Raw genomic sequence first — 26599 nt, 5'->3', positions numbered from 1 at the left:
GAAGGGGCAGCAACACCAACGGGCACCCTAGAAGCGGCGGCGGCGGCTGTTTGGAGGCGGCCAGAGAACACCGGCCGTGCTGCCCTCTCTCCCTTTGCCACCGCCGCCCGGTCACCTGCCCTGCCTCGTATTTCCCCATCATCTCCCCGGGGAAGGTGAGGGAGCTCGCAGCCCTTCGCCGCTTGCCCTTCGCCCATGACGCTCCTGCCCGCTTGCTTGTCCCCCTCACTCGGCACGCAGACGACGGAGGGAGACGTTCGTCGCCCGCACTGCGGCTTCCCTCCCAATTCCCGCTTATGAAAATTTATATGGGACAGCGAATTATTATTATTATTATTAGTGTTTATACGCTGCCTTTCTCCCCTGACAAGGGCTCAAGGCAGCTTACAGATGAAATAGGGACCTGGCGCTTGTAGGCGGGGGGGGGGGGTGCGGCCTGTCATGCCTCGCCTTGTAACTGCAGTACTGTGAATATAAAACAGTTCGGGGCACAAGAAGTGCTAGTTAGGGTTAAGGGTTCTCTTTCGCAGGGCATGAAGTGTTAGCCCAAGGGGGCAAACACTTAAGTGTTGGCAATGGCATACATAGTCAGGGCGCTTCTGGAGGACCTGTTTATAGCATTGAATCCTGATTTTGTTTAGCTCATGACCATTCATTCTGATTTGTATCAGGGGAGGTTAGTTGATGCTGCATCAAAGTAAGTGTAAGCCCATATTTTCCCGTTCATTCCCTGTTCCTTTTTTATTGAAGGAAGGAAGGGAGGGAATTTGTTGGGCAAGAGCTAATAAACTCTTAATTGGGCAACCTGAATTTGCTGGTATGGGCGCTTCCATTTTTGAGTGGGATTCAGTCACATTACTGGCAAATTCAGGTTGCACAATTGATGCAGAGCTCTTCTGCAACGAACCTTTATTATTTATTAAATTTGTACAGTATAGCAACCTTCATCTGAAGATCTCAGAGTGGTTCACAGCATAAAAATACAAGATAAAAACACAAAATACATAATCAAAAGAAAACAATACCCCCCATATATAGGGTGTTAATCAGCCAAAGGCCTGGTTGAAGAGGAATGTTTTTGCCTAGTCCCTAATGGTGTATACGTAATGGAGATGCAGGGTGAGCATCTCGGGAGAGCATTCCACAAACAGGAAGCCACTGCTGAAAAGGCCTGCTCTTGTGTTGCCACCCTCTGAATCTCTTTATGGTAAGGAATGGGAAAATGCTGTGGAAAGTGTGGGATAACGCTTTCATGCAACATTATCTAACATCCCTGTAAACATCAGAATGCATGTTTATTGACTAGCTGACCTCAACTAATCTCTGCAAACAAAGCAAGAAGAACACTTAAACAGGTCATTTGAAAGTTTCCTGTATGATTGAATCCCACTCTAAAATAGTGGCAGTTTGGAAGTGCTCATACCAGTTGTTGTTGTTTAGTCGTTTAGTCGTGTCCGACTCTTCGTGACCCCATGGACCATAGCACGCCAGGCACTCCTGTCTTGCACTGCCTCCCGCAGTTTGGTCAAACTCATGTTCGTAGCTTCAAGAACACTGTCCAACCATCTTGTCCTCTGTCGTCCCCTTCTCCTAGTGCCCTCAATCTTTCCCAACATCAGGGTCTTTTCCAAGGATTCTTCTCTTCTCATGAGGTGGCCAAAGTATTGGAGCCTCAGCTTCACGATCTGTCCTTCCAGGGAGCACTCAGGGCTGATTTCCTTAAGAATGGATAGGTTTGATCTTCTTGCAGTCCATGGGACTCTCAAGAGTCTCCTCCAGCACCATAATTCAAAAGCATCAATTCTTCGGCGATCAGCCTTCTTTATGGTCCAGCTCTCACTTCCATACATCACTACTGGGAAAACCATAGCTTTAACTATACGGACCTTTGTCGGCAAGGTGATGTCTCTGCTTTTTAAGATGCTGTCTAGGTTTGTCATTGCTTTTCTCCCAAGAAGCAGGCGTCTTTTAATTTCGTGACTGCTGTCACCATCTGCAGTGATCAAGGAGCCCAAGAAAGTAAAATCTCTCACTGCCTCCATTTCTTCCCCTTCCATTTGCCAGGAGGTGATGGGACCAGTGGCCATGATCTTGGTTTTTTTGATGTTGAGCTTCAGACCATATTTTGCGCTCTCCTCTTTCACCCTCATTAAAAGGTTCTTTAATTCCTCCTCGCTTTCTGCCATCAAGGTTGTGTCATCTGCATATCTGAGGTTGTTGATATTTCTTCCGGCAATCTTAATTCCGGCTTGGGATTCATCTAGTCCAGCCTTTCGCATGATGAATTCTGCATATAAGTTAAATAAGCAGGGAGACAATATACAACCTTGTCGTACTCCTTTCCCAATTTTGAACCAATCAGTTGTTCCATATCCAGTTCTAACTGTAGCTTCTTGTCCCACATAGAGATTTCTCAGGAGACAGATGAGGTGATCAGGCACTCCCATTTCTTTAAGAACTTGCCATAGTTTGCTGTGGTCGACGCAGTCAAAGGCTTTTGCATAGTCAATGAAGCAGAAGTAGACGTCTTTCTGGAACTCTCTAGCTTTCTCCATAATCCAGCGCATGTTTGCTATTTGGTCTCTGGTTCCTCTGCCCTTTCGAAATCCAGCTTGCACTTCTGGGAGTTCTCGGTCCACATACTGCCTAAGCCTGCCTTGTAGAATTTTAAGCATAACCTTGCTAGCGTGTGAAATGAGCGCAATTGTCCGGTAGTTGGAGCATTCTTTGGCACTGCCCTTCTTTGGAATTGGGATGTAGACTGATCTTCTCCAATCCTCTGGCCATTGCTGAGTTTTCCAAACTTGCTGGCATATTGGGTGTAGCACCTTAACAGCATCATCTTTTAAAATTTTAAATAGTTCAGCTGGAATATCATCACTTCCACTGGCCTTGTTATTAGCAGTGCTTTCTAAGGCCCATTTGACTTCACTCTCCAAGATGTCTGGCTCAAGGTCAGCAACCACACTACCTGGGGTGTACGAGACCTCCGTATCTTTCTGGTATAATTCCTCTGTGTATTCTTGCCACCTCTTCTTGATGTCTTCTGCTTCTGTTAGGTCCTTACCACTTTTGTCCTTGATTATGGTAATCTTTGTACGAAATGTTCCTTTCATATCTCCAATTTTCTTGAACAGATCTCTGGTTTTCCCCATTCTATTGTTTTCCTCTATTTCTTTGCATTGCTCATTTAAGAAGACCCTCTTGTCTCTCCTTGCTGTTTTTTGGAAATCTGCATTCAGTTTCCTGTATCTTTCCCTATCTCCCTTGCATTTTGCTTGCCTCCTCTCCTCCGCTATTTGTAAGGCCTCGTTGGATAGCCATTTTGCTTTCTTGCATTTCCTTTTCCTTGGGATGGTTTTCGTTGCTGCCTCCTGTATAATGTTACGAGCCTCCATCCATAGTTCTTCAGGCACTCTGTCCACCAAATCTAAATCCTTAAACCTGTTCCTCACTTCCACTGTGTATTCATAAGGGATTTGATTCAGATTGTATCTTACTGGCCCAGTGGTTTTTCCTACTTTCTTCAGTTTAAGCTGGAATTTTGCTATAAGAAGCTGATGATCTGAGTTACAGTCAGCTCCAGGTCTTGTTTTTGCTGACTGTATAGAGCTTCTCCATCTTTGGCTGCAGAGAATATAATCAATCTGATTTCGATGCTGCCCATTTGGTGATATCCATGTGTAGAGTCGTCTCTTGTGTTGTTGGAAGAGAGTGTTTGTGATGACCAGCTTGTTCTCTTGACAGAACTCTATTAGCCTTTGCCCTGCTTCATTTTGAACTCCAAGGCCAAACTTGCCAGTTGTTCCTTTTATCTCTTGATTCCCTACTTTAGCATTCCAATCCCCTGTAATGAGAAGAACATCCTTCTTTGGTGTCATTTCTAGAAGGTGTTGTAAGTCTTCATAGAATTGGTCAATTTCACTTTCTTCAGCACCGGTAGTTGGTACATAAACTTGGATTACTGTGATGTTAAAAGGTCTGCCTTGGATTCGTATCGAGATCATTCTGTCATTTTTGAGATTGCATCCCATTACAGCTTTTGCCACTCTTTTGTTGACTATGAGGGCCACTCCATTTCTTCTACAGGATTCTTGCCCACAGTAGTAGATATGATAGTCACCCGAACTGAATTCGCCCATTCCCTTCCATTTTAGTTCACTGATGCCCAGGATGTCGATCTTTATTCTTGTCATCTCATTTTTGACCACATCCAGCTTACCTCCACTCATGGTTCTTACATTCCAGGTTCCTATGCAATATTTTTCTTTACAGCATCGGACTTTCCTTTCGCTTCCAGGCATATCCGCAACTGAGCGTCCTTTCGGCTTTGGCCCAGCCGCTTCATCAGCTCTGAATCTACTTGTACTTGTCCTCTGCTCTTCCTCAGTAGCATGTTGGACGCCTTCCGACCTGAGGGGCTCATCTTCCAGCGTCATAACTTTTATATGCCTGTTGTCTTTGTCCATGGAGTTTTCTTGGCAGGGATACTGGAGTGGCTTGCCAGTTCCTTCTCCAGGTGGATCACGTTTAGTCAAAACTCTCCACTATGACCTGTCCATCTTGGGTGGCCCTGCATGGCATAGCTCATAGCTTCTCTGAGTTATTCAAGCCCCTTCGCCACGACAAGGCATTGATCCATGAAGGGGGCTCATACCAGTAGATGCCTTAAAAAAATCTAAATGAGACAAACTGCAAGGGTCAATCTATTATGGCTACTTCTAGACAATGCTATTTTGCAGGTCGGATACAATTCATACCACAACAAACCTCCCCCCATTGGAATTTTTTTGAGCTAAGGAAACTATAAGGAAAAGGTGTGTGAAAGTGGGATATTTCTTAACAATGTAACATCTCTACATACAAATCAGAATGAATGCTTGGTAAACAAACAAAAGTCATATATGGTAATCCATGATCTTTGTGCAATCAAATGAGAAGGAATTAAACAGGTTGTAGGGAAGCAAAGTATGACACTCCTTGCATTTCGTGGCCTTTGGTCCCACTGTTTACATCCCCCTCCCATACATGTGTATATATAGCTTTATAAAATAAAAACTAAAGGGAGTGGCAAGTAGGCAAGTAATGGTGGACTCAACTATACAGCTACAAATAAAATGTTTTAAGTGTGTTGTAAAGTGCATCATACAAATGTGACATTAGATGGTGAAGGTGAGCTATGGCAAATCCAATATATTTTTCAAAACACTTTTTTTAAAAAAAGCATTTTCACAACATTTTTGTATGTGTCTAGATACCATTGGTGAACAAAACTCATTTTTCCGGGCCGACATTTTAAATGCTTTATTTATGAAGCTTATCAGTTGCTTTACAAAAGCCTCTCAAAGCAACTTAAATGGTACACATGAAGGAGTAGAGCACAGGGACAGGCTAAAAAGCAGGCTGCTTTATATTTGTGTTACAAATAACAATAAAATTAACTGCCAAGATATATTGAGTTAATGGTGACCACTTGTTATAGGAAGGAGTACATTTTCAATAGCCATTTGCCAAACCTGAGTGCATTAAAACTGATATCACAGTATTCAGAAGTTGATCTGATAGTTCATCTCAACATTTTGTTACTGCTATGTTTTCTACTAGAAACAAGATGCCTAATCCTAAAACAACCTCAAGTGACAGCAATGACTCTCAGAACATAGACTGTAATCCTAGAAAAGTAAGGGACCATGAAGACAGCCATGGCGGAGACATGCCTAGCCTCTGCCCACCTGACATCCCACCTTGTATGTCCAATTCTGATTGCTAGAAAAAATACGTGTCATTTATATTTAGCGCAAAATTTACAACTCAAGATAAATTACAGGCAACTCCCCACTTACATGGTGGTTACGTTCTGGGCCCCCAAGCACATAAGTGAAATCACATCAAGTGGTGAGCACTCTCTAAACACCCTTTAAATCAGGCATCCCCAAACTGCGGCCCTCCAGATGTTTTTGGCCTACAAATCCCATGAGCCCTAGCTAACAGGAACAGTGGTCGGGGAAGATGGGAATTGTAGTCCAAAACATCTGGAGGGCCAAAGTTTGGGGATGCCTGCTTTAAATGTTCTCTGCTACTTTTCATCCATACCAAAAATACCGTATCAAAAAATGCCCACAACTAGAAGTGAAGCTCTGGGACCAGCAGGAGGCTGGAGGACACATAGGAAAGTGGCTACTGCTGCTTTAGCCTGCACATCCACTGTTCAGCGGGGAGACTGAGCAGCGTAAACAAAGCCCTGCTGTGCTTCCAGTATCTTCAGAGCTTCGTCTGCCCTCAATAACATCCTCTTTGGGGAGGGTCTCCTTGCGAGCTACAAGGACTTTCCAGCTCTCCTGCCATTTCCAGGTATGAATTGAATTACTGAATTACTGTATTTCCCAGTGCTGTGCATATATGTGTCACACGCAAGTAGAACATGTGTAAGTGGAGGGATGCCTGAGAGTTGAAGAGAGGGAGTTGCTTTATATAAATTTTCTCTCCAGACTGAGTGGGGGTATTGTTTTTGTTTGTTACCATGTTATGTACTTTTTGTGTTTTCATATAGTAAAGTGCCCTGTGATCCTCAAATTAAGGTTGGAATACAGATTTAATATATTGGGGATTTGACATTTGAACAAGTTGCATTATAATGAGTTGACTCATTGTTTCATCTAGCTCAGTACTTGCTGCTCTGACTGGCTTCAGAGTTCTCTGACTGGGGTGTTTCACACTCATGCTACATGAATGTCTTTTTCAATGAAGGCACTAGGAATTGAATGTGGAATCTTCTTTATGCTAAGCTTTGCTCCACTACTAAGCCTTGGTGCTGCCCTATTCTATGGGTACATCCAGACAAGTATTGGTAAGTGGCAGCCACTGTCCAGCAAATGTATTTATGACATCCAGTAGGGAATGGCACATTCCTTTTTGCAAGTTTCATGATAGTGATGCTGGGGAAACCCCCCCCTTTCTGTTTTGAATAACATTCCTAGTAAATTGGATGGTTTAATTCGGGCCTTCACAACTTAGGAGCTACCAAGTAGTAAATAGACAGCCCTGTTTTTATAACTTGCCTAGAACTGCAAAAATAGTATGTATCAAAAATACATGGTTGGCATTGCCTTGGTGGGTTACAAATAGTGCATGTCTTTTTACATTGGTCCACTCTAAAAGAAAGAGTTGCATTTTCCTTTCTTATATAAATATTCTTCTCCCCTTTGATGGGTAAACAAAGTGCCATTCTGTTTTATTTTTATGCAGCCAGTCCTCCCCAAATTCTTTCTGTGTCAGAACTCATGGAAACAGCCAATGAAGTCTCGAAAATGACCATAGCACATGAAATTGTAGTAAACCATGACTTCAAATTGCAAGAGGTGAATTTCTTACCAAACAGGTAGGTTTTATTCTCCTGGTTATTTTCCTGGTTTTATTTTAGTTTCCTGTCAAATCTAGAAGAATAATGTTGGTAAAAGGATGTGCTCCTGCCAACCTAGCAGTTCAAAAGCTAGGTTGATACCGCTCTGGTGGGAAGGTAAACAATGTTTCCGTGTGCTGCTCTGGTTCGCCAGAAGCAGCTTAGTCATGCTGGCTGCATGACCCGGAAGCTGTACGCCGACTCCCTCGGCCAGTAAAGTGAGATGAGCATTGCAACCCCAGGGTCATCCGCAACTGGACCTAACGGTCAGGGTTACCTTTATCTTTACCTTTAGAAATGGGTAACATATGGCATGGTGGGTCTTCTTGTGCCCAAATACAGGAAACCCAGATATTTGTCTTTTATTTGCTGCTCGCCTCTTCCTGACCAGTTAATTTATTGTCTTGTCCTGGAGCAGGGGTGTGTGTGTGTATACATTCCTCACTGGTCTACTTTTTCTCAGACTTGTATATGTTCTAAAAACAACATCTCTCTCCCTCTCCGTGTGTGTGTGTGTGTGTGTTTGGTCTTCGTCTACTCTGTGTTTTGTGTTGTTTTCCAGAAATGTTAGCCTCAAGTTTCCCTTAATCAGCATTCTCCCACCTTATCCTAATTATAGTTGCCAGTCTGCCTGGATTTTCAGTTAGTGTCAGTAGCTGGGTTTTGTTACTAATAGTTTCCCCTCTCAAACTTGTGTGCTTCTTTGCAGTGACTTTGGGCTTAAAATATCATGATGGGTTTGAGGGCATCCTGAGCAAGTTTGCAGACAACACCAAATTGGGAGGGGTGGCTAATACCCCAGAGGACAGGATCACACTTCAAAATGACCTTTACAGACAACTGGGCCAAAGCAAACAAGATGATTTTTAACAAGGAGAAATGTAAAGTACTACACTTGGGCAAAAAATAATAATGAAAGGCACAAATACAGGATGGGAGACACCTGGCTTGAGAGCAGAACATGTGAAAAGGATCTAGGAGTCTTGGTAGACCACAAACTTAACATGAGTCAACAGTGTGATGCAGCAGCTAAAAAAGCCAATGCAATTCTGGGCTGCATCAATAGGAGTATAACATCTAGATCAAGGGAAGTAATAGTACCACTGTATTCTGCTCTGGTCAGAACTCACCTGGAGTACTGTGTCCAGTTCTGGGCACCACAGTTCAAGAAGGATACTGACAAGCTAGAACGTGTCCAGAAGAGGGCAACGAAAATGGTCAAAGGCCTGGAAACGATGCCTTATGAGGAACGGCTTAGGGAGCTGGGTATGTTTAACCTGGAGAAGAGAAGGTTAAGGGGTGATATGATAGCCATGTTCAAATATATAAAAGGATGTCATATAGAGGAGGGTGAAAGGTTGTTTTCTGCTGCTCCAGAGAAGCGGACACGGAGCAATGGATTCAAACTACAAGAAAGAAGATTCCACCTAAACATTAGGAAGAACTTCCTGACAGTAAGAGCTGTTCGGCAGTGGAATTTGCTACCAAGGAGTGTGATGGAGTCTCCTTCTTTGGAGGTCTTTAAGCAGAGGCTTGACTGGCATATGTCAAGAGTGCTTTGATGGTGTTTCCTGCTTGGCAGGGGGTTGGACTGGATCGCCCTTGTGGTCTCTTCCAATTCTATGATTCTATGTTCATTTTTTCATCCAAGGTGCGCGTGTGGTGACTTCAAGTTCCTATTTGAAGAGGATTTAGCAGTACATTCTGCCATTTGTTTGCCACCTCTGGAAGAAGGAACCATTCACACTTGAAACATGTTTCTCAGAGATGTTCAACACATAGAATCATAGAATCATATGATGAGCGCATCCTTTATAGGGTCAGCGGCTGGGCTGTATGCATGTTTGTTTGTTTATTAATATCAGCAGGACTGTTTTTTCCTGTGTTGCTTTCATTATTCTGCATATAAGTAAGAAGCTGTTCCTATAATCTTGTCATGAAACAGTCTGGTCAAGAGGAGGATGGGAGCAGTCAGTGGACAAAGACTTCTGTTTCCTGTTTTCAGGCACAAGAGGGCTGCATAAGCCACCATGCCATGTCTTTAACACCTCTAGAAAACACCTTTCAAAGGAGAACAACAGTTCCTTTGGATGGTAAGCTGCAAGTGCCTCATACTGGACTGTTTTCAGAGATCTGTGTTTACAGGTTCCACAAAGCGCTACTGTGATAAGCAGTACTACAGTGGGCACATGCATGGTATAATTTCTACCCTGGTGTTAAAGGGCTATTCAAGGGCGTACCCACCACGGGGCAAGTTAGGGCAGCTGCCCTACTCTAGAAGCAGGGCTGGTGGGCAGAGGTGGAGCACAGCCCGGCGGAGCGCGAGTTCGCCATTCCCGCCGCGCCGCACCCTCCCTCCAGCTCCCCGGCGCGCCCTCAGGCAAGGCCAAGCGCGGCGGGGAACCAGGGAGCGCGGCGCGGTGGGCGGGAACGCCAAACTCACGCTCCGCTGGGCTGGGCTCCGCCTCCGCCCACCAGCCCTGCTTCTAGGGAGGGGCACAGCCCGGCGGAGCGCGTGTTCGCCGTTCCCGCCCGCCGCGCTGCGCCCTCCCTCCAGCTCCCCGTCGCGCCCTCTGGCAAGGCCAAGCGCGGCGGGGGACCAGAGAGCGCGGCGCGGCGGGCGGGAACGCTGAACTCGCGCTCCGCTGGGCTGGGCTCCGCCTCCGCCCACCAGCCCTGCTTCTAGGGAGGGGCACAGCCCGGCGGAGCGCGAGTTCGCTGTTCCCGCCCACTTTGTGACCCCTCCCCTTCCGTGCCTTGGCCCCTCCCCTTGCCCCCCCCTAGTTTTGATCCTGGGTACGCCCATGGGGCTATTGCAAGAGAAAAGTATGCAGTATGTGATCCATGTATGCAGTGGGTCCAGAGTAGCACCTCAGGTTCTCTCCCTTTCTTTCTCATAGCTTCAGAAAGCTACTAGTTAAAAGTGTTTTTCCATGGTGGCTTTGATGTTTTTCTGACCACTTTGAGGTGTTGGTTTTTTTAAAAAATCAAGAAGTATATACCGGTAAATATTATGAAAATAAACAAACAATAGTTTCAGAAAACAAATATCCAAGGCTTTACTATGGACCATTCATATCAAATGTAAGTGGAAATATGTTAAATAGCAAGTGCTTTTGACTCGCAGTTTGGAAAGCAGAGTGAAAGAGACATTGCATAAAGCTTTTTGGGACATTCTGAGAGAACAGCTCTCCAAAACACCACCAGACTATTCCCATGCTATCAAGCTACTTCAAGAAATCAAAGAGGTGAGATGTTTGCGTATGTTTGAGACTTCATTATTTATAGCATACAGAGCTTGACCTTTGTGATAAATAAATTGTTACATTAACAATATATGTGGCCATATGTAAAGAAGAAGAAGTGAGATTTCCAAAAACAGTAACTAATGTTGCTTAGGGTTGCCATATTTCAAAAAGTAAAAACCAAGACACTATGAAAGGTATTGAGTTTTTTAAAGGAAGACCCCGGATGTCATTTCCACCTTTGAAATCCTGGTAATGTCCAGGACATATAGCAGCCCTAATATTGCCTGAGAATTTAACCCTAATTGTTTAAACCAATTCATAAACCAAGAACCCATACATTGACCACTAATAATGAAATATATGTTGTAGATACTTTTCCACATTTATTATGCTATTTTTGTGATATACATATGACATGAGAAAACTTGGTATACTTATTTGCATAACATTATTGTTTATAAAATCCATATATGTGGACTTGTTCTGTTTTTTACTTTATTCGGTTATAGTCTTATAGGGATTTGAACATAGCAAATGAAAATCAATAAGGTTATTAAAAATGGCAACACTTTATTCTCATGTAGACCCTACTGTCCTTGCTCCTGCCCCGACAACATCGTCTGCAATGTCAGATTGAAGAAACTCTGGACATGGAGCTGATAAAACAGGAGGCTGAGCATGGTGCTTTAGATATCCCCAACCTCACCACTTACATCTTAGGTACCATGGCAATGCTCTGTGCACCTGTTAGAGATGAGGAGATACAGAGACTACGAGTCATGGCAGACCCAGTTCATCTGCTCAGGTGGGCACCATTGGCTTGGACAAAGGTAACTTTCTAAAAGTAATATATTCTTTACTGAATTTATCCCAAAGGAAGATGCATCATTTTGCTACCCTAGGAGTACAACATCTGTTATTTGATCTCCTAGGGATTTGGTTTTATAAATCACCTATAATTTCATAGTGCTGTGTGTGTCTGACGGAAATAAATAATTTTAAACTAAATTCATAATTTTTGGCTTTCCTTAACAATTCCAGGGGTAAATAAATATTGATATTCCGACCATTGTCTTCAGCACTAAAACATGTCATACAGAAGGTTAGGATGTAACCCATAAAGCCCAGTTTATTGTTGTATACACAAGCAGCAGCGAGCCAGAGACTCGCATGTTCCTTACTTCCCTTTCTTCCTTTGGCACAACTGTAACTGTGTTTCTTGTCTTGTCCATGGAAGAAATTTGGTTAGTTTGTTAACGAGCCAGAGTCATAAACCAACCTGATCCTGACTTGTTTGAACAAACTATAGTTTGCCCCAGCCAGAACCCCCACTCCTTCCCCCCAGTGTGGATATAAAGAAACTCTAGTTAACAGAGAAAGTGAAAGCCTAGAGTCTCTTCATTGTCATGCTTGCTGCTGCTAGTACACATTATAACCAAAAAGACAGAGAATCACAGATGACAAAGACCAAAAGGTCATGCCTTTCAAACCTTTACTGCAAGGTAGAAAAAAATCTAAATTCTAAGACAAGCTTTTAATATGTAATTGCTCTGTGGCATAGCACTATGTCTCCTTAGTTACTGAGTAATTTTTTAAAAAATGTATCTAATCAAATTTTGCTTTGGTATACCCGGGAATAGCATCTTCCTCTTCTTGAGTTGTGCTTCTGTCTATGCTACACTAGTCTAAAGAAGCTCATTCATCGGTAACAGGTTTGGTTTTTGCTCTTTAGTATGATTTCCTAGATTGAGTAGTTAAATGGAATTAAATCTGTAGTTGCAGGAAATTACATTAAAGACATTAAAATATACAACTAATTAAATAATGAATCCCCATTGTTAGAAATGTTTGTTTAGCTAAACTGATAGTTTACTTTGTACCTGTTGCCTATGATAGAGAGATCTTCAGAGTTCTGAACCTAATGAAAATGGATATGGTAAATTTTACCATACAAAGCCTTCGACCCCATCTCCAAGAGCACTCTGTTGAGTATGAAAGGAAAAAATTCCAGGAGCTCCTGAAGAAGCTACCAGGTGTGTAGCAAATATGATTGTAAAATAGTCTCTGGTGCAGACTAGAGCAGAGGGTTAACATGCCACAACCACATCCAAGGTACTTCTTAAACACAGGTACACATAAGCGCAAGAGGAAACATTTAAGTTTTAAAATCCCAGTTTATACCTGCTTTTCTGGAAGATAGAACTTTTTCCTCTACTATGTTACCACATAGATTCTCTGCTTGCCCAATTATGATATGGAGTTTGAGGGGATACTGTATGTTTTATGGTTTCCCCCCTTCTGAGATGGGCATCCCCCATCAATTTTAATGGTAATAATAGCTGGTGTTGCATTGGTATTTTCATTATGTTTTTAATTTTGATTTCATGAACACTGCTTTGAGAAGATTCTCTTTTTTTAGCAGTATAAAAATTTATAAAATAAATAATAATACAGAATTGTCAGAAGCGGGTTGGCAAACTGTTTTAGTGCTAGTTTTGGTTAGTAAAAATGTAGGCAATGTAATGGTACCTCTCCCATCACTCACTTCAGTTTTGGAGAGAAGAGAATATTTATGTGAGAGAAGGTAGAGGGAGAAGGAAGTGAGCCCCTGGGGTGGTCCTAATGAAAACAAATGGTATGTACTCATGAAAAATAGCGCAAAGTCATACCTGAAGATTACTAAAAGTAAAAGGGACGATACTTGATTAACCACCCCCCTTTTTGCAGTTTTAATTTCCTGTTAGCGTCCATAAATGAACCCTCATTAAGAACTGTTTTACTCTTAACTTTTCACTAGTTTTTCTTTTTATTTCAGAAAAAGGCAAAATGCAATGTTGCCAGTAAAGTGCAAATAAATGCAAAAGAAAGGACCAGTTTACACATCTTGTCTTTTCCTCCAAACCTCCATTTCTCTAATGTTACACTTTAGGTGGCCTCACTTGCACAACTGAGTGGTTGCGCAAGGCAGCAGCTGAAATATCAACCTCTGATCTGCTAGCCGCCTCATCCACCTCTGAGACCAATGGATCATCTGTTCCACCCTCCTCTCCGGCTGCTAGAAAAGTGTTCTCTGTCCATAGTCCCACAGCTGTGCTAAACCAAGCATACATGGACTTGCTGCATTGGGAGCCAGGAAAAGAATATCCTGAGGTAAAAGGCATCTTATGAGTCAGAAATAATAGCCGTGCTAATTCATTTTCAGAAACAGGGGTCTTAAGATAACACTATAAGGCCACATTGTGGCACACTAGTTGTCTATGAGTTAGGCAGCAAAACACAGAAATGCAGTGGCCCATTTTCTGTGTTTGTTCCCCACACATCAACCCACAGCCTTCAGTAGCAGGGAATGTACCAGCTTAGCTTGGGCATATTTTCTTTTACTCCAGTAGCATAAGATGCATCTCAAGTGCTAAAGAATTCTGCATAGTAACCCAGTGGTTTATACTGTTATTTCTTGACAGACTATGTTGATGGACAAAGCCCGCTTGGATGCCCTTCAGATGAAAGTGAATCAGCTAGCCATTATTGCTGCAGTCCTATTAGTGAGCAGCAGTACATGTGGAAGTGGAGTGTTCAGCTCACCAGGATGTGGAGATAGGCTAAAACGGGTAATAAAAGCCCTTCTGGAAGGACTTCCTGACACAAGGTAATGTTTTTATATTATTGCTGTTGAAGGCAGGAGAGATACTCACTCAAGCCCAGCCTCATGTAGGCTGCATTCTGAGCTGAAGGCTTGTGGGCACCTAGAAAATCCAGAGTTAATCTAATGCCTCTTCATGCTATTTATGAAAAGGCACTGAGAACCTGTGTCAGTACCTTTTGATGAAGGTTGTCTCCTATTAAAATTCATGGAGAAAGCACACCCACTTCACTTGAGGCATCAATAAATTGTATGTTGTAACTATAATATAGCAGAGAGAAAACTGAACAGGAGTTCAGTATAAGCCAAACTAGGGGCACAACTGCTCATATAGCTTCTCTGTCAAGGGGGGTGAGAGGTTACTTCAAAAATATTGCAGGCTAGTTGTTGCCTACTGCAGGCAAGGTTTACTTTTAAAGACTTAATTCTATAGGATTACAGCAGGTTGACCACTTCTCTGCTATCATGCATATATAAAGTTCAATTTTAAAGAGCTGTCAGATTAACACGGCCCCATCTTTGTGTGGCTTAGGTTAGAAGATGTTTTAATGGATATCAGCAATCAAATGCATGAGGAAGTTAATAGCATTCTCCTTCAGTTGGGGTATCCTGTTCTCAGCACTGACAAGGCTGCTTCACTTAAAGGCCAACTCAGGAGTCTTGCAGAGAAGGACAATGCAGTACGGATTCTAATTGGTGAGTCATGAGTTTTTGCATATTTTAATGTAATATCACACTTGTGTATGAAAAGGCAGAGTGTGTATTGCATTACCATATTTTAACTGCAATTTTTTTTGTTATAGTGCATTTCATACTGTATATTGTTGTGTTTCACCCTGGAATCACCTGTGACAATATATACATTAGTATAGTACAATTTACTACATGCCTCCACTGCATTCTCCTTGTGCTGTCCAGCAGTTATTCCAGGTAGTACAGGGCTTTTTACAGTCTGTCCCAAAGGAGGTGAAAGAACCGTTGGTAGTTTGCTGTGACTTGTTTGCAAATTATTTTGAGGATAAAATCACTTGCATCCACTGGGGACCTTAACTGTGGCAAATGAAAGTTGTCCAGAGCACTGTCTAGTCTTGTTTTGTTGGATGCTTCACTTAAGACTCAAGGATGTGCACAAGGTGCTTGGATTGGTCAGGGTGGCCAGTTGCACTCTGACCCCTTGCCCCTCTTGGCTGATAAAAACTAGCAGGGGGGACAATTGGCTTAGTCTGGGAGGTGATAAATGCCTCCTTGCGAAAGGGGGTGGTCCTTGCCTGCTTGAAGGAAGTATTGCTACTCCTCAAGAAACCTTCCCCAGATTTGGAAAATCTAATTACTGGCCAATATCCCCTTCTTCAGCAGACTTTTTGAGTGGGTGGTTGCAGACCATATATATCCAGGCACTTTTGGAGGAAACTGAGTTTGTAGATCCATTTCAATTGAGGTTTAGGTCCAGTTTTGGCACAGAAACAACTTTGGTCACCCTGTATGATGACCTCTGTTAAGTGAAAGACAGGGAAATGTTGATTCTCCTTGAGATACTATTGACCTTGGTATTAGTCTGAAACTGCAGTTTCTGAGATATGCTTTGCAGTGTTTCTGGTCCTACTTGGATAGTTGTTTCCAGAGGGTAATGCTTGTGGAGTGGTCTTCAGCCCCATGGAGCCTTTACTGCAGGGTTCCTTAGGGTCTCATTATATCCCCCATGCTGTTTAACATTTACATGAGATTGCTGTGTGGGGTCATCCGTAATTTTGGAGTATGTTGTCAGTAATGTGCTGATGACACACAGCTCTACTTCTCTACATCTGCAGGTGTCGCTGTGGATTTGCTGGACTGTTGTCTCAGTATTGGACTGGATGAGAGCCAATAAACTGATGCTCAATCCAGATAAGATTAATGCACTATTATTGGTTGGTTCCCTAGATTGGTGGCCTGCTTGATGGGGTTACACTGCCTCTGAAGGAGTGGGTACACAGTTTGGAGGTACTTCTGGATCCATTGCTGCTGCTTGAGGCTCAGGTGGCCTTGGTGGTGCAAAGTGTCTTCCATCAGCTTTGGCTGATGGCCCAGCTGCTCCCTTATCTGAACAGATAGCCTCTTTTGTAGTCTGTTGCTCTGGTAACCTCTAGGTTAGATTACTGCAAAGCATTGTACATTGGGCTGCCTCTGAAGATGGTTTGGAAACTTCAGCTGTTGCAGAATTCGGTGATCAGGTTGTTCACCAGGCAAGGCAGTCTGAGCAGTCTAACTCCAATCCTGACCCAACAGCACTGTCTGCAGGGCTCTTAAGCATATGCGGTGCTGAGGTGCAAAGATCTGCCCGGCGCCTCCCCCCAAGGTTGCCCAGTCCCTGGTGCGCAGGAGGGCGGAGCTGGTCAGCCGCCTCAGCATCTCACTGGCTCGGTCGCCCCCGAACTTGTGGTGCAGAGCCGCCTGCAGCAGAAGAGCCCATCGTGGAGCTCTGACCGACAGGTTGGCTCTTCCCCAGACTCAACTCTTGGGCCCCGGACTCTCAGCCTGGTGCCCCTGAGAGACCGGGCTCCCCACACCCCTAGCGCCTATGGGCAAGACAGCCCTGTCTGCCAATTGGTTTCCAGGTCCAGTTTGAAGTACTGGTTTTGACCTATAAAATCTTAAACGGCTCAGGACCACAATACCTCAATGACCCCTCTCCACAACCTGACCCCTGCAATGATAATCTGAAGCCCTTTTTTGAGTGCCCCTCCATGAGAGGCCTGGAGGGTGGCAACACAAGAATGGGTCTTTTCTGTGATGACTCCGTTTGTGGAACACCCTTCCTTGGGAGGCTTGTCTGGCATCTTCATTACTTATCTTTAGGCACCAGCTGAAAATGCTTTTCTATAACCAGCCCTTTGGCTGATTGAACATTCTATGGCCTTTTAAATGTGTTTGTGGGAGGGGGTTTAATGGTGTGTTTTTATTCTTGTTATGTATTTTGTGTTCTCATTTTGTATTTTTATGTTGAACGGCCTTGTGATGTTTTATTAAGGGTGGTGTACACATTTAATAAATAATAATCAAATCACAATGACATAGTGGAATTAATAATACACCTCATGTAAAATTGCATACAAGAGGCCATTAATACGCCATTGTGATTAAATGAACACTGCAGTCACAATGAATATCTTAATTGCATATCACCAACATCTGTATAATGATTTTGTACAACACCACCCCTTGTTTCTATGAAAAGTTTATTCCAGTCTTTCATCCTTTAATTATCCTATCTGCCTTGTGATTTTTCAGCTAACTAGGGAGCCCTAACGTGAATAAGTTACAGGAATCAGGTCTTTTTCTAAATCTGTTTTAATTCCTACAGAGCAACGGATCCAAACGTTTCTTAGGCTTTGTTTGTATCCTGGTGGCCAGAACGCTAAGAATCTACCCCAAGGCCTTGCTCCTATTCAAGAAGAATTACTGGAAGTGGGCCAGAGGTTTGGCAGTTTGATTCATCACAACAGACAGGTGTTTGGTCCCTACTACTCAGGGATACTAAAGAAATTGCTGCTTCCAGAGGGAAAATCTGAAGCAGGGACAGATTCCCATTAACGATCTAAAACAAGCAGCACACACAACGGCAGGGAGAGGGGGAGAAAAAAACTGGCAATTGTTCAGACTGTGCTTTGGCTCAAAGTCCACTGCAATCAAGTGAGCAGCTGTCCTGCTCTGTGCTGTGATACCTAAAGCACTCATACAGCTGGACTATTGAAGCTGTGGGATACAGTTACATAAATACCAACTGACAATGCCAAGTTTGCCGCAGTAAACCTTTAAACAGCTCAGAATGTTGTCTTGTGTTTTTAGACTAGCTGGTGCATTTTCCATCAAATGGGAAGGGCAAAACTAGGGACCTGATCTTGTAGCCATTAATGTAGAAGGTAATTAATTTCAGTGAAACTAGATATAAAAGCATATTCAGGATTAAGCCTTGTTAATAAACAATACAGACCAGTATACCACAGCAACCCATACAGAGAGATGTTGTGTCTAATTTTATTAATTTAGTCTGCTCTAAGTCATACAATTATGAAAAACAAACAACAAAACGACTGCTGGAAGCCCAGGAATATTTACAGTCTCGCCTTGTTGTAGTGAGGTCAGTCTATGTTGTTGCACAGATTGGTTATGTTTGGTACCACAAAAACATGGACAGATTTAACAATTTTTATATACAGAAAATAAAAAGGAAATAGTTCAAGTATCAAAATACAAAGACAGATTAAATAACATTTTTATTACAAATCAGTCCCACTGCCATACATCACAATTAGCAAAGGAGTGTCTACATTGTAAACCAAACTGCCTGTTACCAAGAATCAACCTGCCCTCTTCAGGTGCAAGCATAGCGTAAATTCCTGCTGCTAGACATTCATACTGATCATGCAAAAGGAGACAATGTAGGAGTGAGGTGTCACCCAACTCATTTTAGTTTCACAAGTGTAGAAGTTATTTTAAAAAGTGAGGTACCCTCAGATATCTGGTCTGCAAGAACAGCACAACTCTTAAACTGCTCTAGAATTTCATTTATGGGGGGCCAGAATTGTTACGTACCTCAGAAATCAAATAAGACTTTCATTTCAAGCTAAGAAAGTAAAAAATGCCAGATCCTATGAGCCAACAATGACATGTACAAAATAAAAATATTTCAAGAGTCTGATTTTAATAACATGATTTCCCATTCAAGAGCTAAGGAGCAGTTCTTTTAGCCACCTTAAAATTTATAGTGTTTTCTCCAGGACACAAAAGATAAAAAGAAGTCTACAGAAGACATACATCTTTTTGAAAAGGGGAACATTTGGCGCACTGGGGGGGAAAGCATTGATGATGCCACTTCAGCACAGGTTGGTGCTAGAACAGCAACAGCATTTTCATTGAAGACCTCAAAACACATTCAATGCCAGGAATATAGGGCACTTTTCCTCAGAGTGCTGCAAAACCCCACAGAGAGGCAGGAGTCTCGTAGTATTCAAACTGCTCAGAGCCAAGGAACAACTAAAATTCATAGGAAAAGTCCAGTCCAGAATGGCTTTGATTACCTTCTTATAAATAATGCCTAAGCAGGAGATACTGTCATAGATATTGCTACCGTATGTCCATGTAAACTCTGAGAAAGGAAGCACCTGATCACTGGAAGAAGCAAGTTGGAAGCTTTCGCTCATTTTGTCACCATGTTCTAAGGCTATCCTCTCTATAGCAAAACAGTTCACTGTGCATTCTCTCAACAGTTATAAGTACCTCAGTATTTATAACCATCACCAGCATATCATTCACATATGAATATAAAGGAATGTTAATATTTCAAAAATTCATCCACCAATTATTTCCAAAGCCAGGCCTTTGGGAAGATGATTTGGTTTTTTCTCGATACCTTTTCATCTGGAATAAGACTAAATTACATTTTAAAGATACAGAAGTCGAAACAAGCCATTAACAAAATAGCAGGGTACCACAAGCTAACACAGACTTATTTGCACTTCCTCAGATAGGCTATAGAAAGATGTATATATCACAGCCATAGCCAAAACCAGTGTTTGAGACTGTGATACTCTATGTGAAGCATACAGTCGTTCTTGGGTGGAGTAGAACAAGAAACAACTGTTTCAGCATAATGCCCAAAATCTCTCCACATCTTTTTCATATTGTGAAACTGATATACTAAGTATACTTAAATTATGAACTAGTATAAAAAGTGCTAATCAGTGAATTAACTACTTAAAAATCCCAAACCATCAGGGCACAACCACATTTTCAAAAATATGGTACAGGAATGAGATGCATGGAGCTACAGTCCAGTTATTCAATGTATATATAAATGTGTGACAAAATTTTACTTAACCAGAAAAGAAATACTGCAATAATAAGAGTTCTTTGCAGTAAAAGCACACTTGTACCAGGCATCAGTTCAGCAATGATCATGAAGGGTTAAATATTGATAGTTTTATTAAAGACGCCCTGTTTTCCACTTCTTTCACTGCAGCTGTGAAGGGTGTACAGTACCTTCACAGTTGCCAGTACCTTCAAAGTTTAATATTGCAGTGACTTCAGAATCTTTGCCTACTACTTAGCAACCTCAAGTGTATAATGCTTAATATTCTAGCATCCACTCAACCTATGCTGTAAGACAGGCACATTCACATTTTTAACAGTTAAGATTCTCCACTTTCATCAACACATGTTATGCTGAAATTGTGGATTTCACAATATTGCTGCATTTACACCACTGTTTTAAATCAGAGCATCAGTCTCTTAACCTCAGATGTTTCATTCTCTTGCTAAAAACACATACTGCTTTTTGTCAGATTGTAGCTGGAATCTCTTTTCACTCAACTCTGGAAGTCCTTAATGAGCAGCCAAGGACATATCCCAGAGCCGGGTGTTGATCTTCATACATCACGGTTTCTCTGCTTCTTAGTGCTCTGCCCCTTTACTACATTTCCATGGAGGAACGCGGATGTCTGCTGTTCAGCTTGGCAGAAGGCAAACAGAATGGGGACAATATTAATGGAAAGAAATATAGGGAACGAGCTATTCATTCATGTAAAACTACTGAGGGAAGCCTTCAATTACAGTGGTGGAGAAGTTAATGGCCACAGCTTTGTGTGTTTTATAGCCATATGGTGGATGCCCTCTGTTCATAACCAACTGCTCTGATGTTTCTTGGATAAAGGTAAAGGGACCCCTGACCATTAGGTCCAGTCGTGACCGACTCTGGGGTTGCGCGCTCATCTCGCATTATTGGCTGAGGGAGCCGGCGTATAGCTTCGAGGTCATGTGGCCAGCATGACAAAGACGCTTCTGGCGAACCAGAGCAGCACACGGAAACGCCGTTTACCTTCCCGCTGTAGCGGTCCCTATTTATCTACTTGCATTTTGACGTGCTTTCGAACTGCTAGGTTGGCAGGAGTTTCTTGGATAGTTTACCATTAAAAGGCACATGTACTATGTTATCTGGTTTTCAGGAGAGAGAAAAATCACCAATAACTCCTGTAGCTCTTACTGACAGAGATTAAAACTATTCATATTAGAGAAATAATTGTTTGCTTTTTGAGAATAAAAGCAAAGCACAGATATATTTATTAACACTCAAATGTGCAGTAGTATAAAGAGACTAAATTCTGCAGTAGTCTAAAGAGACTAAATTCTTCAACTGTAATTATACCTAGTTACAATTTGGTATAATTTCCTGGACATAATTCCAGGGACAGTGGGCAGATGTCTGGCCCCACCTCACCTATCATCAACAACTGTCTCACTGCTGACCCTATTCTCAGAACAGAGATAGATAAAAAATTGCTTGAGATCTTTGTCCAATACAGTGACTTCTCTACTCTAACAATATCAGAAATAATCTCTGTAGGAATAAGTATTTTGGCCTTAACGTTATTATCAAAAGCAGGTCCTAATCCAACATTTCTTTGCAATCATTGTTTAATGAGCTACGTAAAGTTTGCCATTTGAAGAATGTAATAAGGCAAATACAACAGACTGCTCATCTGCTTGAAGACAAATAAATGGCAAATATTTTGATAGTGTCAGTGTGCTTGGAATGCTACATTTAGCCATTTTTAAAGGGATGCTATTTGCATGAAATTTTGACCCCTTTTCTTCTAAAGGGGAACTGTGTTCTGTTACAGTAAAAGTACACCCTTGATTGTCAGTCTTTGTGTACAATTTAGTGACATGTGCCTTTGAAAGTTTCAATTTTAGCAAGAGTTTAGGGGGGAATCAATTCAAAATTATTATTTATAAGCAGATTGGTTAACCTGAACAGAAAGTGATAATTCCAGGAAACGATTTAAAAAAAGGCATCATGTTTAATGAACAGCTGAAAACATCCCTTTTTGGCATTTTCTTAAATATACCAAGCCGAACTCCTAGGAAAAAGGAAAAGCGTTTAAGTAGAGCAGACACACTGCCAAGTAGAACTTTATATTATACCATGCATTCAGTTATCCAAGGACAGCAAAGATTGTGAGCAGCATCCATGCTAGGAAATCTGGTGAGCAAGAGGTTTGCAAGCAGTATCACAGTGGTTAGTGTCTTCTGAGATGACAAGTAGAAGAGTGCTACTTATTGGAAACAGTTTTGTGGCCATGACTCAGTATGGAGGTATAAATCTAAATTGAGACAGCATGTACATATGAGACCAAAGTTGTAGAACAGTCCAAGGTTTAGAATGATAAATAGAAAAGGCCTATGGAGTGTTACTTCACCCCACAAATTCACAGTGTCAAAATGAAGAGAAAGTCAAGAAACACTGGGTGTTTTCTGAAATCCACATATTTGACTCCTACGGGCTTCATTTCTCCCACCTCACAGACATCTAAAACAGGTAGCTCTCTCAGTGAGTTACACTTGTTTCCATTAGGAGAATTCACAGCGTTCAGTAGAGATCAGATACAAAATGCTGTTTAGTCTATGGTATCCTAGTGCTGTTGCCTCTGATGGTGCCACACCTAGTGTCAGCAATGGAAGGAAGGAGGGATTTAGAACAGCAGACAGATCAGACTGCAAAGGCACGGTTAGACTGGTTGGATGCAGGATTTGTTTTCAGAAGATAGTAGTCTCATACTTAGTGCTGAGGGTCCTCTTGGAATCCTGCTTGGGCTCTACAACCCAGGACACACTAGCATGGGACTGGGAGTCTTGGTCCACTTCAGATGGCTCGAGCTAGAAAACATTAGAAGGAGAGAGAATATCAGCCAAGCTGCTCATTTTGAAAATGGGAAGGCAAACCTGGATACATTTTTAAAAGCTCTGTACAAGGACAGCTTTGGGAGGGAGCTGCCTAGGTCAGATTTTTAAAAAAGTATTTAAAGCAGAGGATGTGCACATGTACAGGTATTTACCACTTGAAATGTTACCATAAAGACTTGGACCAATTTTTCATATTAAAGAAATAGATACAGCTCATTTTGGAAAAAGAACAAATTAAATTTTGTTTAAGCGCAAATCAATTATCAATTCAAGGTGCGGTCCAGCAGCAGTTTGTTGAAATTCACTAGAAACAGAATGCTTAGTTGGAGTTTAAAATGTTATATTCAGCTATCTAGGGTTAGGTTTTTATGATCTGATATAGTCTCTTAGACAACAGAACTCTTCTCCTTGAATGTTAAATTGGTTTTAATACGGTAAAACTTGGCAAATGTTGCACTGAAGAAACATTTTATGCTGGTGAGAAGTGTTACAAGCTTGTCCTTGAAATGCCTCTTGTGTAATGTATAGGGAAGCTTGAATGAATTAACCTAGCAAGGTCAAGACAGAAGGGAACATAGACAGAGCAGCAAAACTAAGGGGAAAGAATGAGGGAATCACTGAATGTGAGTTGGTTTCATAACAGAAAACGTTTGTAACGAGAGACATGTGACTGCAAGAATGGTAAAGACCTTAGCTCCTTGACTAACAGATTGCAGCGGCAGATAGGAGGGACGGTGTGTAGTACAGGTGTGACAGTAACAACAGCGACTATCGGGAGGGAGCGGCACCTGAGGAACGGGAGCAAGCAAAACACAGACAAAAGGTAACATTAAAGGAGAGCAACAAGTATAGAGAGCACACGGGCCAGTACTCTGGTATGTTTATTTCCTTGCTAGATTGACAAGGACTCTTTATGGGGACTGCTGAAAAAAAGAAACTAACTACTCAGTAAATGTGTCATTGATTACATGTTCCTGTCAGTCCTACAGAGGAAACTTCAGAAAGAAAGGGAGAAAGCCTGTGTGCACAAGGCACCAGCAACTAGTAGTTCTAAAAGCAGTAAATTCATTTTAGGGTGTCAATATAGCCTGTGGGCTGCCCAAGCAACAATTTCGGAGGGAAAACAACTTTACAGCACAAACAGTCTTGATAGCAAAAATACTGTCCTGTGTCTTCATGGGTTCTCATTTTATTGCATTTCATCATGCAGAGTTTTCAGCCAAGCAGTGGGTGCATGTAACATGTTTAACTTAACAGCTTTTGGTCCAATATCTATGTTGTCTAGAACAGTTGAGAAATGCCTCACTGCAGGCAGACCTTTGTCATTCAGTGGTATGTAAGCTGGGACTTTACTACTTCAATCAGACACATGAATCCACCTCATGAGATGGTCGTGTGAAAGTGAATTTGCTCATAATCCTTTTCTGCGAAAATATTTCTCATCCACTACCCATCTTTTTTTTCCCTTTCAGACAATCAGCAGTGTCAAGACAAAGCACAGTATTACCATGCAGGATGAATGCAAGTTAACTCAGGAAAAAATATGAGCAAACACTCTGATTTACTTCAATGAACAGTTCTGGTATTTGGCCCTTGTCAAAATAGTGAATATATAGTAAAAGGCAAATCTTTGTATTAGTATACTTTTAAGCCTTTCCAGTAACTTGCAATTTGTTCTATTGTCTCATTGTTGCTTAGTGGGCTAATTAGCTCTTAACTATCTTACTTACCTGAAAAGGCTCAATGCAGTATTTTACAGTATTTTTTAAAATCAGCTGTGGTCAGGCATCATGTCAAAAACTAGCATAACTACAGGAAAGAAAGAACCAAAGTTCTTATAACATACGTACTGCTGATTTCCTCATGCTGGCTCGAGGTTTAGGCACCGGTTTTGAAGATTTTGTTTCTATCATTTCAGCTGTCAAAGCACCTGGAGGTTTTGATTTTTGGGCTTGGAGGGCCAGCTGGTAGGCTACTTCAAATGCTTGTCCCAATGTCAGAATGATTTCATATGTTAGATTCTTGAGAAAATAAACACAAAGTATAACTTACTTCAGAAAGTAATGCCAAAAGAGTTATGATGCTAGTTTGTTTCTACAAACAAAATGAGTGCTAAGTGCTGTCTGGTATCTTGAAGACCATTTTATAGCACAATCCTGTGTGTAACAATTAGGGAATAACCCCCATTTTGTATAATGAGGTAGTGATGGCCATTGGGGCTGGGAGGGCAGAAGGCTGGGAGGCAAACAGTAGATTGAGCTAGAGCAAATGACAGTTTAGAGTTGGCTAATTCTAGGTTTGCCCTCATCCTCCTCGCCACCACATGGTACAAGGATAACACCAGGACTAAAGAGGGAGAAGCTGTGAGCTGAAGCTCCCAACTTCATTCATTTCATATATTTATATACAGCTTAATATGAAAAATATATCTAAACAGTTTACAAAAATATTATACAAGATATATCCACACAACAACAACAACAACAACAACAACAACAACAACAACAACAACAGGTAAAACAATAAAAGCAAAATGTAACAGCACACTTTACAACAACAACAACAGGTAAAACAATAAAAGCAAAATGTAACAGCACACTTTGAAAATATCTCAAGAGTCAGCAGACATGACTCAATAGCCTGGCCACCAAGTACCTGTAAGGTGGATGGAGGATCAGAGATCTACAGTCATCTAGACCCCACCCAACCCTTTGGAGAGCAAAGCCACTGGAAATACAAAGTTTGTCTGAGCAAACAGCTTCTGAGGGGTACCTTTTAAAGTTATCCCTTTGTTCTGTGTGACTTTGAGCTGACTGACACCAGTCACAGGAAAGAAAGGATTCTGCCATAAAAATGAATTCTGCCCAGTCAAGTCAGGCTACTTCCCTAAGCTTTGTGAGGCTAGTACTGGTATTGCACAACTGCTTTGCTCTCAGGATTTAGGAGCTCCTCTGGATTATTAACTGTGGATAGCCTTGGCAATTGAACAGTTTCTGGGAGCCTTAAAACCCAGCACTTTTTGCACAATGGTCTAAGCAGTGATTAGTGGCAGTTCCAGAACAAAAATACTGGAGAGGGTACAGAAAGGGCAAAGTGCATTTTGGGGTAGTGAATTTGAAAAGTATTTCCACTGTGTGACCAAAAGTAATCAAGTAATGGATGGGAAGTGAGCATGGGAAGACACTCTACTCCCCCACCCCACTATGTTGCCTATGGCTGCAGTTAATGTCCAGGATTGTAACAAAAAGCAGAAACATATTTCCGAATTCTGTGCAACATTCATAGCTCTGCCATGAAAATCTTTTTTACCATGCAAGTTCTAAAATCCAAATATAAAACATCTGATACACCTCTAGTATTTACTTCTCACTTCCTAGACATTATACCCTATATTTTGTAGAGAAAGCACTGTGGAATTTTAAATGTGTCAGAGGACTGTTTGCCATTTCACATTCAGGGCAAAGAAACTCTTTAGGAAAGTCCAGCATATGTTGCTTAAATCCTTGCACCTCATGTTTGCATAATTGAATTACTGTACCAGGATTCAAAAAGCTTTTTGTTGCAAACCAACTACCTACAGATTATTTTTAGCAA

General features: G+C 41.8%; 2 protein-coding genes across 17 annotated transcripts in view; one reads left to right on the top strand and one right to left on the bottom strand.

Moving 5' to 3' along the window:
• TCP11 (t-complex 11) lies at window positions 1-24856 on the top strand. Of its 5 annotated transcripts, XM_035123336.2 has the most exons (10): window positions 1-155; window positions 5605-5747; window positions 7246-7378; window positions 10527-10647; window positions 11232-11452; window positions 12544-12680; window positions 13577-13797; window positions 14109-14293; window positions 14820-14983; window positions 17628-18225. In XM_035123336.2, exons 2-10 carry the CDS (start codon window positions 5612-5614, stop codon window positions 17855-17857), a joined length of 1548 nt encoding a protein of 515 aa, XP_034979227.2. In that variant the 5' UTR covers window positions 1-155; window positions 5605-5611; the 3' UTR covers window positions 17858-18225. The 5 variants fall into 5 exon arrangements, with proteins under 5 accessions (XP_034979227.2, XP_060133021.1, XP_034979226.2 ...); XM_060277038.1 differs by lacking the exons at window positions 1-155; window positions 17628-18225 and adding an exon at window positions 24478-24856 and having other exon boundaries at window positions 4637-5747; XM_035123335.2 differs by lacking the exon at window positions 1-155 and having other exon boundaries at window positions 4637-5747.
• Window positions 18288-26599, bottom strand: part of ANKS1A (ankyrin repeat and sterile alpha motif domain containing 1A) — a 117952-nt gene continuing 109640 nt past the window's right edge. For 7 of the 12 annotated variants that reach the window (XM_035123318.2, XM_035123319.2, XM_035123325.2 and 4 more), the window contains 3 exons: window positions 24856-25026; window positions 23695-23793; window positions 18288-22978 (listed from right to left, as the gene is read on the bottom strand). In XM_035123318.2, coding sequence (XP_034979209.1) covers window positions 22859-22978; window positions 23695-23793; window positions 24856-25026 — 390 coding nt within the window. In that variant the 3' untranslated portion in view covers window positions 18288-22858. The remainder of the gene's footprint in view (window positions 22979-23694; window positions 23794-24855; window positions 25027-26599) is intronic. The other 5 variants (XM_035123326.2, XM_035123330.2, XM_035123334.2 and 2 more) reach the window with 3 other exon arrangements.

Source organism: Zootoca vivipara, chromosome 7 (genome assembly GCF_963506605.1).
Source record: "Zootoca vivipara chromosome 7, rZooViv1.1, whole genome shotgun sequence".
NCBI lineage: Eukaryota > Metazoa > Chordata > Lepidosauria > Squamata > Lacertidae > Zootoca > Zootoca vivipara.
Note: the sequence above shows the minus strand (reverse complement) of the source record. Positions and strands in the feature narration are given on the sequence as shown.